Source organism: Salmo trutta, chromosome 16, assembly GCF_901001165.1.
Source record: "Salmo trutta chromosome 16, fSalTru1.1, whole genome shotgun sequence".
NCBI lineage: Eukaryota > Metazoa > Chordata > Actinopteri > Salmoniformes > Salmonidae > Salmo > Salmo trutta.
The window spans coordinates 25,642,993-25,657,657 of NC_042972.1; the positions used below are offsets into that span (position 1 = coordinate 25,642,993).

The window sequence follows — 14,665 nt, forward strand, 5'->3', positions numbered from 1 at the left end:
TGGGGCTCCATGCAAGATCTCACCTCGTGGGGAATCAATGATCATGAGGAAGGTGTGGGATCAGCCCAGAACTACACGGCAGGACCTGGTCAATGACCTGAAGAGAGCTGGGACCACAGTCTCAAAGAAAACCATTAGTAACACACTACGCCGTCATGGATTAAAATCCTGCAGCGCACGCAAGGTCCCCCTGCTCAAGCCAGCGCATGTCCAGGCCCATCTGAAGTTTGCCAATGACCATCTGGATGATCCAGAGGAGGAATGGGAGAAGGTAATGTGGTCTGATGAGACAAAAATAGAGCTTTTTGGTTTAAACTCCACTCGCTGTGTTTGGAGGAAGAAGAAGGATGAGTACAACCCCAAGAACACCATCCCAACCGTGAAGCATGGAGGTGGAAACATCATTCTTTGGGGATGCTTTTCTGCAAAGGGGACAGGACGACTGCACCGTATTGAGGGGATGGATGGGGCCATGTATCGCGAGATCTTGGCCAACAACCTCCTTCCCTCAGTAAGAGGATTGAAGATGGGTCGTGGCTGGGTCTTCCAGCATGACAACGACCCGAAACACACAGCCAGGGCAACTAAGGAGTGGCTCCATAAGAAGCATCTCAAGGTCCTGGAGTGGCCTAGCCAGTCTCCAGACCTGAACCCAATAGAATATCTTTGGAGGGAGCTGAAAGTCCGTATTGCCCAGCAACAGCCCCGAAACCTGAAGGATCTGGAGAAGGTCTGTATGGAGGAGTGGGCCAAAATCCCTGCTGCAGTGTGTGCAATCCTGGTCAAGAACTACAGGAAACGTATGATCTCTGTAATTGCAAACAAAGGTTTCTGTACCAAATATTAAGTTCTGCTTTTCTGATGTATCAAATACTTATGTCATGCAATAAAATGCAAATTAATTACTTAAAAATCATACAATGTGATTTTTCGGGATTTTTGTTTTAGATTCCGTCTCTCACAGTTGAAGTGTACCTATGATAAAAATGACAGACCTCTACATGGTTTGTAAGTAGGAAAACTTGCAAAATCGGCAATGTATCAAATACTTGTTCTCCCCACTGTAGTAAGGAGTTGTAGTTTCCAACAGGACAAAATTCTACATTGTTTAGCTCAGAAAACGTGGTAATTAACTAAATCCATTGTGTGCCGGTATGTGTATTTTACACCTGCTACATAAGGTTAGTGTCAGGCAGACACAAGAGAGAAGACTGAGTGATCAAGAGGGATAGAAAGCAGTTGCTTGACGAGGTACAGTATCTGTACCTGACAATACATGATTGATACTTTTATGACTGCTGAATACAAACTATGCCTTATTTACTTTGAAGAACTACTAAAATTGTGATTTTGTCAGACAGCATAGACAGCAGCTCTATAGAGATGAGATGATGACATGAAATGAAGTCATCAAATAGAATTAAATGTAATATACACAACGGAAATATTTTATTAAAGTAATGTGAATTAATGATGGTTAATAAGTGAGTAATGAGCAGTCACTACCATCATGGGGCTTTCATTCATTGTTTTATTCTGTGTTACAGCATTCAACCCACATAATGCATAGTGCATTAAAAAAAATATTGAAATAGAAAACTGTGATTATTTTTTTTATAATCAAACCGAACCAACCACAAAAAGCACTACTCACTCACTCACTCACTCACTTCCTCCCTAACACACACAGAAACACACACACACAGAAACACACGCATACACACCACTTGGGTTTGCATGCATAGAGATACAGTCCATCATTGCTTGTTTGGTGGTGGTACAATCGAACAATTGGGAATTGGAGGAACAATGGGATTCTTGGTCACTCAGCCTTCTGTTGGCTGGGCTAGTTAGTGGTTAAACTGGTTAGTTGAGGCAGAATTGGGCCAGTCGTGGTTACAGTATGACTTCATTATGATTTCTCCTAACTCTAGGTTTCATTTAGCTATTGTTTAATTTCCACCAGTAATCACTGTGTGCACGATGGTGGTGTGGACTGGAGCCTCTCACTGGTGGCACTGGTTGGCATTCAGGTGGCATAGTATGGGGCGATTTCAGTGCCAACAGAAATTGAATTCCATTATTTTGAATTTGTATTAGGATATTCAATTTGAATGTGATGTTTTCTCATTTGTAATGCACAAATTTAATTCATAAATTGAACTTGTGTTTCATGAGTTAAAACTGAATTGAGGGGAACAGAACACATCCATGTTCCAGATAGTCGTAGCTTTCAGGAATGGGGTTATAATAGCGTATAGCCAAAACGGTTCAAACGCTAAAGCCAAATTCATAGGAAGAAAATAAATTCATAGGAAGAAAATAAATTCAACAAGTCACATTGGCTTCAGAAACCGGCAGAAGCTGGAAAAGTGCCAGGATGTTGTCTCTGGTTTTAAATCTGGATTTAGAGATCTGAATTTGAAAACGGAATGCAATATTATTTCAATTCAGTTTCAAATCATGAAATGCAAATTCAGTTTATGAATTCAATAATTTTATTTGTGCATTACAAATGCAAAAATATTAAGTTCAATATCCTAATAAAAGAAAATGTGCCACTGAAATTGCTCCATAGCATAAGTTGCCATACATGTGGCATAGTCTGGCATACTAGGTGGCACCTGTCTGAATACGCGTGACATAGGTAGGCATACATAACTTGTGAGCTTTCTGGTAATGGTATTCTTCCATCTGATACACCATGCATATCTGAGACCTGGATTAATGCTGGTGTTTATTACATTTACATTTACGTCATTTAGCAGACGCTCTTATCCAGAGCGACTTACAAATTGGTGCATTCACCTTACGATATCCAGTGGAACAACCACTTTACAAAAGTACATCTATATCTTTCTTTGCAGGAGAATCTGTGCCTTTTACTTAAACATGGCATTACTTAGACATTGTCTATTTAATAAGTAAAATAAATAATGCTAAATAAAGTATGGTTACTAGTTGTATTTTCTAAGACTCCCTGTATCTACCAATCAAACAGCTGCATTAATGTAATATTGCAGTGACAGTTTGCTTAGAGTTAGCTTTTTTAACCACCATCCCATACAGTGCTTTTGACCTTGTGGGTTTCATGATGTTTAAAGAACAGACCAGAAGAGAGGGTTGAAGAGTGGCATAGGGTTCATTGCAATTTTTCTCATCTTCACCAAAAATATGTTTTACTATAAATACATAAGAGTACAAAGACAGAATTTGAGAAGGCCATCCAAAATGTAATTTGTCAACCATCATTCAGCCATTATCCATACATCGTACTCTTTCTGTGCAATTTAGGACAGAAAAATGTATGTTTGTTAAAGTGCTAGGAAAATGACCAGCTGGAGTTGTCATATCATTGATTCCATTATCCTCCGTGTAATATAAAATGGGACATTTTACTTCTGGAGCGAACATGGTGACGATATGACAAAATGTCTTTGGCTCTCCAATCCATCGATGGATACAAATGTGCAGTGACAGAATCAACCATATCTAATTTTTGTCCTGTACACTTGCTCATGTTTTGTCTCCTACTGTGACAGTGGCTAACCCATTAGCTGTTTGCATAATCTTCAGTGAATTCAATGAGAATTGCTTTCTCGACATCCAAAGCCATTGCTTGCCACTGTCTTGATTTAATTTTACATAGCTATTGAGAGTATTACACTAGCCATAGTTATGATTGACATTAACTTAATATAAATATATATATTTAATGGACCACTTTGTACCAAGATCACTTCTTTAAGCTGGATGCATTAGTTGCTGTTTCATGGTTCTGTTCAGTAACTTCATCCAGATACTCCCCCTCACATCACGGCAGCAGTACACTATGCAATGCTGTTTACCCTGTGATCTTTGTCCTGTGGCACCCTGCCCTGCCCTTTCCATCTCCACAATGGGTCTCTCCAATGCCTCCTCTTCATCCACAGCCCCAACAAGCGTGGGCCGCCCTCCTACAACGAGCACATCACCAAGCGCCTGGCGGCCAGCCCCGCATTGCACGGTGACCCGGGCACGCCACACCGCTACCGCGAGGCCCGCACCGAGTTCCGCCGCGACAAGTCACCAGGCCGCCGGCCACACTCGGTGGAGAGGGAAAAGTCTCCCAGTGGCAGGATGATGATGGACCCGCGTCTGGCCAGGTCTCCAGGGAGAGCCTTGGGGGGGGACCTACGCCTCGGTCGCTCCCCAGGGAGGTTGATGGACCGGGACGTGAGGAGGGAGAGGTCGCCGGGACTGGGGTTCGAGGAGCAGCAGCATGGAGTTCGCCAGAGACTCCACACCAGCTCCGGACGCACGCCCCTCACCACAGTCAACAAGGTTAGAGAGTAGACCATGTATGCCTCCCAAATAGCCCCAACACCCTATTCACTGATTTCCCTTGCCGATTTACAGGACATAACATGAGTGGTATTGGGTGACTTGTGAACCCTTTTCCCTAGTTAGTGCACTACTTTGGACCAGAGCTCTTTTTCAATATGGCATAATTTTGATAGCTTCTTTGGATATGCTGAATTACTTGAAAATGTATATTTCTATAAGACTTTCCTATTTCAGTGATCAATCTTCTTTGATCAAGCCTTAATGATACCAAATAATGTAAATTCCTCTGCCTAACTTCTGTGTTAGTGCCCTAACACCTGACCCGATCTGTCTCTGATCTGTCTGTACAGGTGTGGGATCAATCATCTGTTTGAGGAACAGCAATGTCACACCAGTCAGAAGAGTGACATCCCCCTTACCCGGGTTAGGGAATAGGAGGATGAAGACCCACTGTCAATGCTGAATGTCAGAACTATGGGATTTTACTGGAATAAATAATGGTTAATGCAATGTTGATATACAGTAACAAATCATTTTTTATATCCAACATTTGACGTCTGCAAGGACCAAAACACCTTAAACAACATTTGTCACAAACACTGAGATAAACGCTTGGAATATCTGCTCAATTAAATCCTGGAAATTTACAGATAAATCTGAGTTTAGAAACACAACTAAACGTTCTCCTGGATTTTCTCTCTCCCCTGTGCATATCAGCTAGATCAGTGGTGGGCATCTCCAGTCCTAGAGGGACACGCTGTGTGCAGGCTTTTGTTACAGCTCAGCACTAATATGCCTCATTGAAATAATCAACTAATCAAAGTCTTTGATTTAGATCAAGTGTAATTAGGTTTTTGTTAGAGCTTATCTGGAATAAAGTCTACACACACACACACACACACACTGCAGCCTTCTAGGATTAGTCCATCCCTGAGCTAGATGACTACACTAAAACGCACTAAAACCGCACTACCCACAATCCCCAGCACCAGCTGGCTCTTGCAACAGGACCTTTATAAATAACCATAATGCTAATTGACACTGTTAATAGGCAGACTTAGGTTTCTTCCAAAATGGCACCCTACTCCCTATACACTGCACTACTTTTGACCAGGACCAACAGGGATCTGGTCAAAAGTAGTACTCTATATAGGGAGTAGGGTACCATTTCAGACAGAGCCATGCTTTTTATAGATACTGAAAGGGAACCTCAAGGCTGGAAAAGCCACATCTATTTTTGTTAAAGAGAAAAGTGATTGTTACATGTATGTGTCTTCTTAAATGTCAAATGAATATTATTGTTTTAAAACGTCCTTTATCAAGTGAGCATTTTGCCTTGGACCCATCTTGTGTAATGCACTTAAACACGCAAAAACAAACATGCGGCTTGAGAGATCATTACGCTTACAACATACTACTTCAATATTCATTTTTTTTACCGCAATCTCCCTTACCCTCTTGTATATACCCCCCAAATTGTTGTTTATGATTGATTGATGAAGAAACATTTTTAGTTTGACTGATTTGTCAAAGGCATGGATGTACTTAAATGAAAATCAAAAAGAAATATCCTATGCTCTTCAGCATCATATTCATTTCAGTGAACAATGACGGTGAATCGACACTGGAGCATGTGAGCGATAGAAAAAAAGTATATTTATACATGTTTTAGTTTGCGTTAAATTGAAATTTTATAGGTGACATTTTCCTACTTCTGAACACCTCACGCAGCAAGAACATATGGTATTTTTAGTCACATAAGCCTACTCTTTATACTTTAATATATCAACTTACTTTTGATGTACTTATTCTTTATATTTGCTTAACATCAGCCCCCCCACACACACACAAACAAATGATTTATATTCAACCATGACGACCAAAATTCAGTGTAGCAGTGAAAGGTCACGTAGCAAATTCTTGTAGAACAGGTTAGCCTACATGTGCAATAATAAACATTTTGCTCACATCCTCTATATGCATATTTTACTCAGCATCTGGGTGGGAGTGTACAAGGTCGTAAATTGACTTCATTTCATACGTGCCTATCAATTTACCATCTGCTACCTAAGTCCATCCCTCTACTTTTTCACTCTTTGGAAACTTTGCGAGCGGCAGAATACCAATGTGAGATCGGTGCATTTTGCGGACTCAGTTTAGACGAGAAACATGTGGCCCTGTTCTAGATATGATAATGTTGATGTCTTACAAATGATTTACTAGCTTTCCCTGTAGATTTTGTCACACAATATTAAACATAACCAATGTCTTTATTTACTGTCGTATCCTGTTGTTTTGATGTTTCTTTTAACAATTTCTTTAAAGAGGAAATTGGAGTTCCAATCAACATACATTTGAAGTTGGAAGTTTACATACACTTAGGTCGGAGTCATTAAAACTCGTTTTCAACCACTTCTGATAGGCTAATTGACATCGTTTGAGTCAATTGGGGGTGTACCTTTGGATGTATTTAAAGGTCTACCTTCAAACTCAGTGGCTCTTTGCTTGACATCATTAGAAAATCAAAAGAAATAATTTAAGACCTCAGAAAACAAGTTGCAGACCTCCACAAGTCTGGCTAATCCTTGGAAGCGATTTCCAAACGCCTGAAGGTGTCACGTTCATCGGTACAAACAATAGTATGCAAGTATAAACACCATGGCACCACACAGCCGTCATATCACTCAGGAAGGAGACGCGTTCTGTCTCCTAGAGATGAACGTACTTTGGTGCGAAAAGTGCAAATCAATCCCAGAACAACAGCAAAGGACCTTGTGAAGATGCTGGAGGAAACGGGTACAAAGTATCTATATCCACAGTAAAACGAGTCCTATATCGACATAACCTGAAAGGCCACTCAGCAAGGAAGAAGCCACTGCTCCAAAACCGCCATAAAAAAGCCAGACTACGGTTTGCAACTGCACATGAGGACAAAGATCGTACTTTTTGGAGAAATGTCCTCTGGTCTGATGAAACAAAAATAGAACTGTTTGGCCATAATGACCATCATTATGTTTGTAGGAAAAAGGGGGAGGCTTGCAAGCCGAAGAACACCATCCCAACCGTGAAGCACGGGGGTGGCAGCATCATAGATGGCTGCATGAGGAAGGAAAATTATGTGGATATATTGAAGCAACATCAAGACATCAGTCAGGAAGTTAAAGCTTGGTCGCAAATGGGTCTTCCAAATGGACAATGACCCACAGCATACTTTCAAAGTTGTGGCTTAAGTAAATCAAAGTCAAGGTATTGGAGTGGCCATCACAAAGCCCTGACCTCAATCCCATAAAAAATTTGTGAGCAGAACTGAAAAAGCGTGTGCGAGCAAGGAGGCCTACAAACCTGACTCAGTTACACCAGCTCTGTCTGGAGGAATGGGCCGAAATTCACCCAACTTATTGTGGGAAGCTTGTGAAAGGCTACCCGAAACGTTTGACCCAAGTTTGTAGCAATTGAAAGGCAATGCTACCAAATACTAATTGAGTGTATGTAAACTTCTGACCCACTGGGAATGTGATGAAAGAAATAAAAGCTGAAATAAATCATTCTCTACTATTATGTCAGGAATTGTGAAAAACTGAGTTTAAATGTATTTGGCTAAGGTGAATGTAAACTTCCGACTTCAACTATGTATTTTCTTGTTTTTGATGGGACAGATGTAAGTACCTGCAGATGGGGAGACAGATATATAGAGAGGGGTACAGAAAGAGGTTAAGGGCACAGACAGTCGGTTGAGCCAGGGCTCAAACCTCTGTCACCGAGGGGACATATGTGGTCGGGAGGTTAGACCGCTACACCAGACTGTGGCACGTATCCTGTTTTGTGTGTGTCTGATGTAGAATTGAGTGTGAGAGACGGAGAGAGAGAAAGAAAGATTTTGTGTGTGTGTGTGACTTATCCATGTCCAGAGTGTTGGGATAACAATGCACATTGGGTATTTATAGTAGTCTGACGATCCCACTAGCCTGCTAATTCACTAACGGCCCCAGCCCCACTGTGACAATGCCATCCCATTCTACAACCACTGGCATGCAGAGCAGCAGCAGCTATTTCTGTCTTTATACTGGGAATAACTGTGAGGAGCAAGACAACTGCCTGCCCAAGAACAATTGTTCTGGGTGAGTGAGTGGCAAACAAACTCTTCATACATGTTTCTTTAACGTTTAGATGCAGACAGCTGTAATAAAGATGCGACTTTTCAACCTCAAAGAAGTTACTAGAGATTCCTTCCCATGCTGTGAAGAGACAGAGATGATGTGACATATGCCATTGAGGCACTAGTTGTTAAACACCTGGCTGAACATGAGAAGGATGGCAATGACGAGCTGAAGAAGGCTTTTAGCATGTCAGACACAATACCTTTTTTATTACTCCAAGATGGCATAGCAGTCAGACGTCCTTTGTCCTCGTCTTGTCGTGTCCCGTGTATATATATATTTACATCATTTCTTCGCATATCTTTATATATATTTTTTACTAAAAACTCAACTTCAAAACACTGTCCTGCAAGCCTCACCAATTAAAAAAAAAAAGTATTATTTACCTCAAATCTGAAATACACAACAGAAGCTAGCCAGTTCACTAGCTAACGTTAGAACTCAGCTAACCACGGTTGGCGGTCATCAGCTATCCCTTAGCTCGAAAGCTATCGCCAGTTTTGTACAACGTGACTCAGACCAGAGCATACCGGACCTATTTTCTCTCCATATCCCTGGATTTATACTGCAATCTCTGGACATTTACACCTGGATCTTGCAGCTAGCTAGCTGCTATCCGAGTGACTATTGGCAAACGTCGGTCCCGGCGCTAACATCATTTATTCCTGAGCTAGCCAGCTGAAGAGTTCAATCAGCCACTCCTGGGCTACAATCACCTCTCCGGACCCGTTTTACTGCCGATGCGTAGTCCCATCGGGCCTTCATGACTGGACTACCGACGTTATCTGCCCAAGGGAGTTAATCAACTGACCCCTCCGTCGCGACGTAACCTGAACGCCCATCTGCGGCCAGCTAATCGTAGCTGTCTTATCGGCTGCTATCTGAATAGGTCTATAGGTCAATTTTCTTGGGCCACTATAACTATTTTGCCAATTGGATTGGTCCTATCTACCACACGGAACCCCACTAATCTACCGACGGAAACACACGGGGTGGCTAAAAACAGACCATCTTCTGCCAACTTGCTACCCATGGCCCGGCTAGCTGTCTGAATCGCCGTGACCGCAACCGACCTCACTACTCACTGGACCCTTTTGATCACTTGGCTAAGCATGCCTCTCCTTAATGTCAATATGCCTTGTCCATTGCTGTTCTGGTTAGTGTTTTTTGGCTTATTTCACTGTAGAGCCTCTAGCCCTGCTCATTATACCTTATCCAACCTCTCAGTTCCACCACCCACGCATGCGATGACATCACCAGGTTTCAATGATGTTTCTAGAGACAATATCTCTCTCATAGGTCTATAGGTCAATTTTCTTGGGCCACTATAACTATTTTGCCAATTGGATTGGTCCTATCTACCACACGGAACCCCACTAATCTACCGACGGAAACACACGGGGTGGCTAAAAACAGACCATCTTCTGCCAACTTGCTACCCATGGCCCGGCTAGCTGTCTGAATCGCCGTGACCGCAACCGACCTCACTACTCACTGGACCCTTTTGATCACTTGGCTAAGCATGCCTCTCCTTAATGTCAATATGCCTTGTCCATTGCTGTTCTGGTTAGTGTTTTTTGGCTTATTTCACTGTAGAGCCTCTAGCCCTGCTCATTATACCTTATCCAACCTCTCAGTTCCACCACCCACGCATGCGATGACATCACCAGGTTTCAATGATGTTTCTAGAGACAATATCTCTCTCAGTGCCTAGGTTTACCTCCACTGTATTCACATTCTACCATACCTTTGTCTGTACATTATACCTTGAAGCTATTTTATCGCCCCCAGAAACCTGCTCCTTTTACTCTCTGTTCCGGATGTCCTAGATGACCAATTCTCATAGCTTTTAGCTGTACCCTTAACCTACTCCACCTCAGTTCCTCTGGCGATGTAGAGGTGAATCCAGGCCCTGCAGTGCCTAGCTCCACTCCTATTCCCCAGGCGCTCTCTTTTGATGACTCCTGTAACCGTAATAGCCTTGGTTTCATGCATGTTAACATTAGAAGCCTCCTCCCTAAGTTTGTTTTATTCACTGCTTTAGCACACTCTGCCAACCCGGATGTCCTAGCCGTGTCTAAATCCTGGCTTAGGAAGACCACCAAAAACTCTGAAATCTACATCCCTAACTACAACATCAGACAAGATAGAACGGCCAAAGGGGCCGGTGTTGCAATCTACTGCAGAGATAGCCTGCAGAGTTCTGTCTTACTATCCAGGTCTGTACCAAAACAATTTGAATTTCTACTTTTTAAAAATCCACCTCTCTAAAAACAAGTCTCTCACCGTTGCCACCTGCTATAGACCACCCCCAGCTGTGCTTTGGACACCATATGTGAACTGATTGCCCCTCATCTATCTTCAGAGCTCGTGCTGCTAGGTGACCTAAACTGGGACATGCTTAACACCCCAGCCATCCGACAATCTAAGCTTGATGCCCTCAATCTCACACAAATGATCAATGAACCTACCAGGTACCACCCCAAAGCCGTAAACACGGGCACCCTCATAGATATCATCCTAACCAACTTGCCCTCTAAATACACCTCTGCTGTTTTCAACCAAGATCTCAGCGATCACTGCCTCATTGCCTGCATCCGTAATGGGTCAGCGGTCAAACGACCTCCACTCATCATTGTCAAATGCTCCCTGAAACACTTCAGCGAGCAGGCCTTTCTAGTCGACCTGGCCCGGGTATCCTGGAAGGATATTGACCTCATCCCTTCAGTAGAGGATGCCTGGTTATTTTTTTTAAATGCCTTCCTCACCATCTTAAATAAGCATGCCCCATTCAAGAAATGTAGAACCAGGAACAGATATAGCCCTTGGTTCTCTCCAGACCTGACTGCCCTTAACCAACACAAAAACATCCTGTGACGTTCTGCATTAGCATCGAACAGCCCCCGTGATATGCAACTTTTCAGGGAAGTTAGAAACCAATATACACAGGCAGTTAGAAAAGCCAAGGCTAGCTTTTTCAAGCAGAAATTTGCTTCCTGCAACACAAACTGAAAAACGTTCTGGGACACTATAAAGTCCTTGGAGAATAAGAGCACCTCCTCCCAGCTGCCCACTGCACTGAGGATAGGAAATTCTGTCACCACCGATAAATCCACTATAATTGAGAATTTCAATAAGCATTTTTCTACGGCTGGCCATGCTTTCCACCTGCCTACCACTACTCCGGTCAACAGCACTGCACCCCCCACAGCAACTCGCCCAAGCCTTCCCCATTTCTCCTTCTCCCAAATCCAGTCAGCTGATGTTCTGAAAGAGCTGCAAAACCTGGACCCCTACAAATCAGCCGGGCTAGACAATCTGGACCCTTTCTTTCTAAAATTATCTGCCGAAATTGTTGCAACCCCTATTACTAGCCTGTTCAACCTCTCTTTCGTGTCGTCTGAGATTCCCAAAGATTGGAAAGCAGCTGCGGTCATCCCCCTCTTCAAAGGGGGGGACACTCTTGACCCAAACTGCTACAGACCTATATCTATCCTACCCTGCCTTTCTAAAGTCTTCAAAAGCCAAGTCAACAAACAGATTACTGACCATTTTGAATCCCACCGCACCTTCTCCGCTATGCAATCTGGTTTCAGAGCTGGTCATGGGTGCACCTCAGCCAAGCTCAAGGTCCTAAACGATATCTTAACCGCCATCGATAAGAAACAATACTGTGCTGCCGTATTCATTGACCTGGCCAAGGCTTTCGACTCTGTCAATCACCGCATCCTCATCCGCTGATTCAATGGCTTTGGTTTCTCAAATGATTGCCTCGCCTGGTTCACCAACTACTTTTCCGATAGAGTTCAGTGTGTCAAATCGGAGGGCCTGTTGTCCGGGCCTTTGGCAGTCTCTATGGGGGTGCACAGGGTTCAATTCTTGGGCCGACTTTTTTCTCTGTATACATCAATGATGTCGCTCTTGCTGCTGGTGAGTCTCTGATCCACCTCTATGCAGACGACACCATTCTGTATACTTCTGGCCCCTCTTTGGACAATGTGTTAACTACCCTCCAGACGAGCTTCAATGCCATACAACTCTCCTTCCGTGGCCTCCAACTGCTCTTAAATACTAGTAAAACTAAATGCATGCTCTTCAACCGATCGCTGCCTGCACATGCCTGCCCGTCCAGCATCACTACTCTGGACGGTTCTGACTTAGAATATGTGGACAACTACAAATACCTAGGTGTCTGGTTAGACTGTAAACTCTCCTTCCAGACTCACATCAAACATCTCCAATCCAAAGATAAATCTAGAATTGGCTTCCTATTTCGCAACAAAGCATCTTTCACTCATGCTGCCAAACATACCCTGGTAAAACTGACCATCCTACCTATCCTCGACTTCGGCGATGTCATTTACAAAATAGCCTCCAATACCCTACTCAATAAATTGGATGCAGTCTATCACAGTGCCATCCGTTTTGTCACCAAAGCTCCATATACTACCCACCACTGCGCCCTGTACGCTCTCGTTGGCTGGCCCTCGCTTCATACTCGTCGCCAAACCCACTGGCTCCAGGTCATCTACAAGACCCTGCTTGGTAAAGTTCCACCTTATCTCAGCTCGCTGGTCACAATAGCAGCACCCACCTGTAGCACGCGCTCCAGCAGGTATATCTCTCTGGTCACCCCCAAAGCCAATTCCTCCTTCGGCCGCCTCTCCTTCCAGTTCTCTGCTGCCAATGATTGGAACGAACTGCAAAAATCTCTAAAACTGGAAACACTTATCTCCCTCACTAGCTTTAAGCACCAGCTGTCAGAGCAGCTCACAGATTACTGCACCTGTACATAGCCCATCTATAATTTAGCCCAAACAACTACCCCTTCCCCTACTGTATTTATTTATTTATTTTGCTCCTTTGCACCCCATTATTTCTATTTCTACTTTGCACTTTCTTCCACTACAAATCTACCATTCCAGTGTTTCTATATTGTATTTACTTCGCCACCATGGCCTTTTTTGCCTTTACCTCCCTTATCTCACCTCATTTGCTCACTTTGTATATAGACTTATTTTTCTACTATATTATTGACTGTGTGTATGTTTTACTCCATGTGTAACTCTGTGTTGTTGTATGTGTCAAACTGCTTGCTTTATATGGCCAGGTCGCAATTGTAAATGAGAACTTGTTCTCAACTTGCCTACCTGGTTAAATAAAGGTGAAATAAATAAATACAATTAAATATAGATCTGCCCCTCCCCAGACACTGTTGGGAGTTCATCCCCCTGCCCGTACCATCCTATTCACTGATTGGCACTTGAGCAGTTTCCCTTGCCAGCATGACAGGACATGACAGGACTGGTATTTGGTAACTTGTGAACTCTTTAAATATAATTAGTACATTTTAAGGTGCTGTTCTCTGTGTCACCAGGGTCATAGTTGAGTATGTGGAACCTAGCTAATGTTCTACTGCTGAGTTTGGAACGTGGAACTCTGGGTGCAAATTATTTTGAACAGCTTCCTTTCCTGGTCTCCTCTCAGTTAAAGGTGACAGCTTGAGTAAATGGAGTGCACTGTAAGTGGGTGATATGTACAGAAACATGGAAGAGAAGTGACTGGGCTTGCTCCACCATTAACCCAGCCTGCCAGACAAACTCCTCTGACAGCTGCAGGGCAATAAATAATGGCTTAATAAGCTACCATAAGCCCACACTCCCTTTCACCTTTTAAATGATTGTTTTATTGGCCTTAGACAAACACAAATATCAATGGCAGGGCATAGGCACACATCCAACACATCCAGGAGAATAGAGGTAGCGGTAGTACCCTACTAGAGGCAGATAGCATACTAGCTGCTAAAAAGCTTTTTCACAGAGCTGAGCTGTACTGCGCTGGCCTGGTTATGCATCCACCATTGTTGCTGGACATACTGGAAAGGACAATGTGAAGAAGATCCAGTACGGTTCAGGTCTGCACAATAGTGTGAAAAGTGTGTAGCCGGCTGGGTAATTGGGGCTGTGCCACTGTTAAAACCACGACGACTCAACAGCTGGTTTTTAGTTCCTCTAGTTTTGTCTACCCTCCCAATATGGGGATTGAGGCATCACCACTCACACTCGGGCAGTCAGCAGCACTTTTAAAGTAAAGTAGGAGAGCTAGGGGGATAGGGCATGCTTTCTAGGGGTAGGAATAGGAGATTAAGTATTGGGTTCCGTTAACCTTCAGCATGCAAGGGT

General features: G+C 43.2%; 1 protein-coding gene across 1 annotated transcript in view; it reads left to right on the plus strand.

The window, feature by feature from the left end:
- The window catches only part of LOC115150381 (citron Rho-interacting kinase), a 46,978-nt gene extending 40,379 nt beyond the window's left edge, over positions 1-6,599 (plus strand). The window contains exons 39-40 of the mRNA XM_029693615.1: positions 3,933-4,323; positions 4,677-6,599. Of these exons, the coding sequence (XP_029549475.1) occupies positions 3,933-4,323; positions 4,677-4,700 (415 nt within the window). The 3' untranslated portion in view covers positions 4,701-6,599. The remainder of the gene's footprint in view (positions 1-3,932; positions 4,324-4,676) is intronic.
- The last annotated feature ends 8,066 nt before the right edge of the window (positions 6,600-14,665 follow it).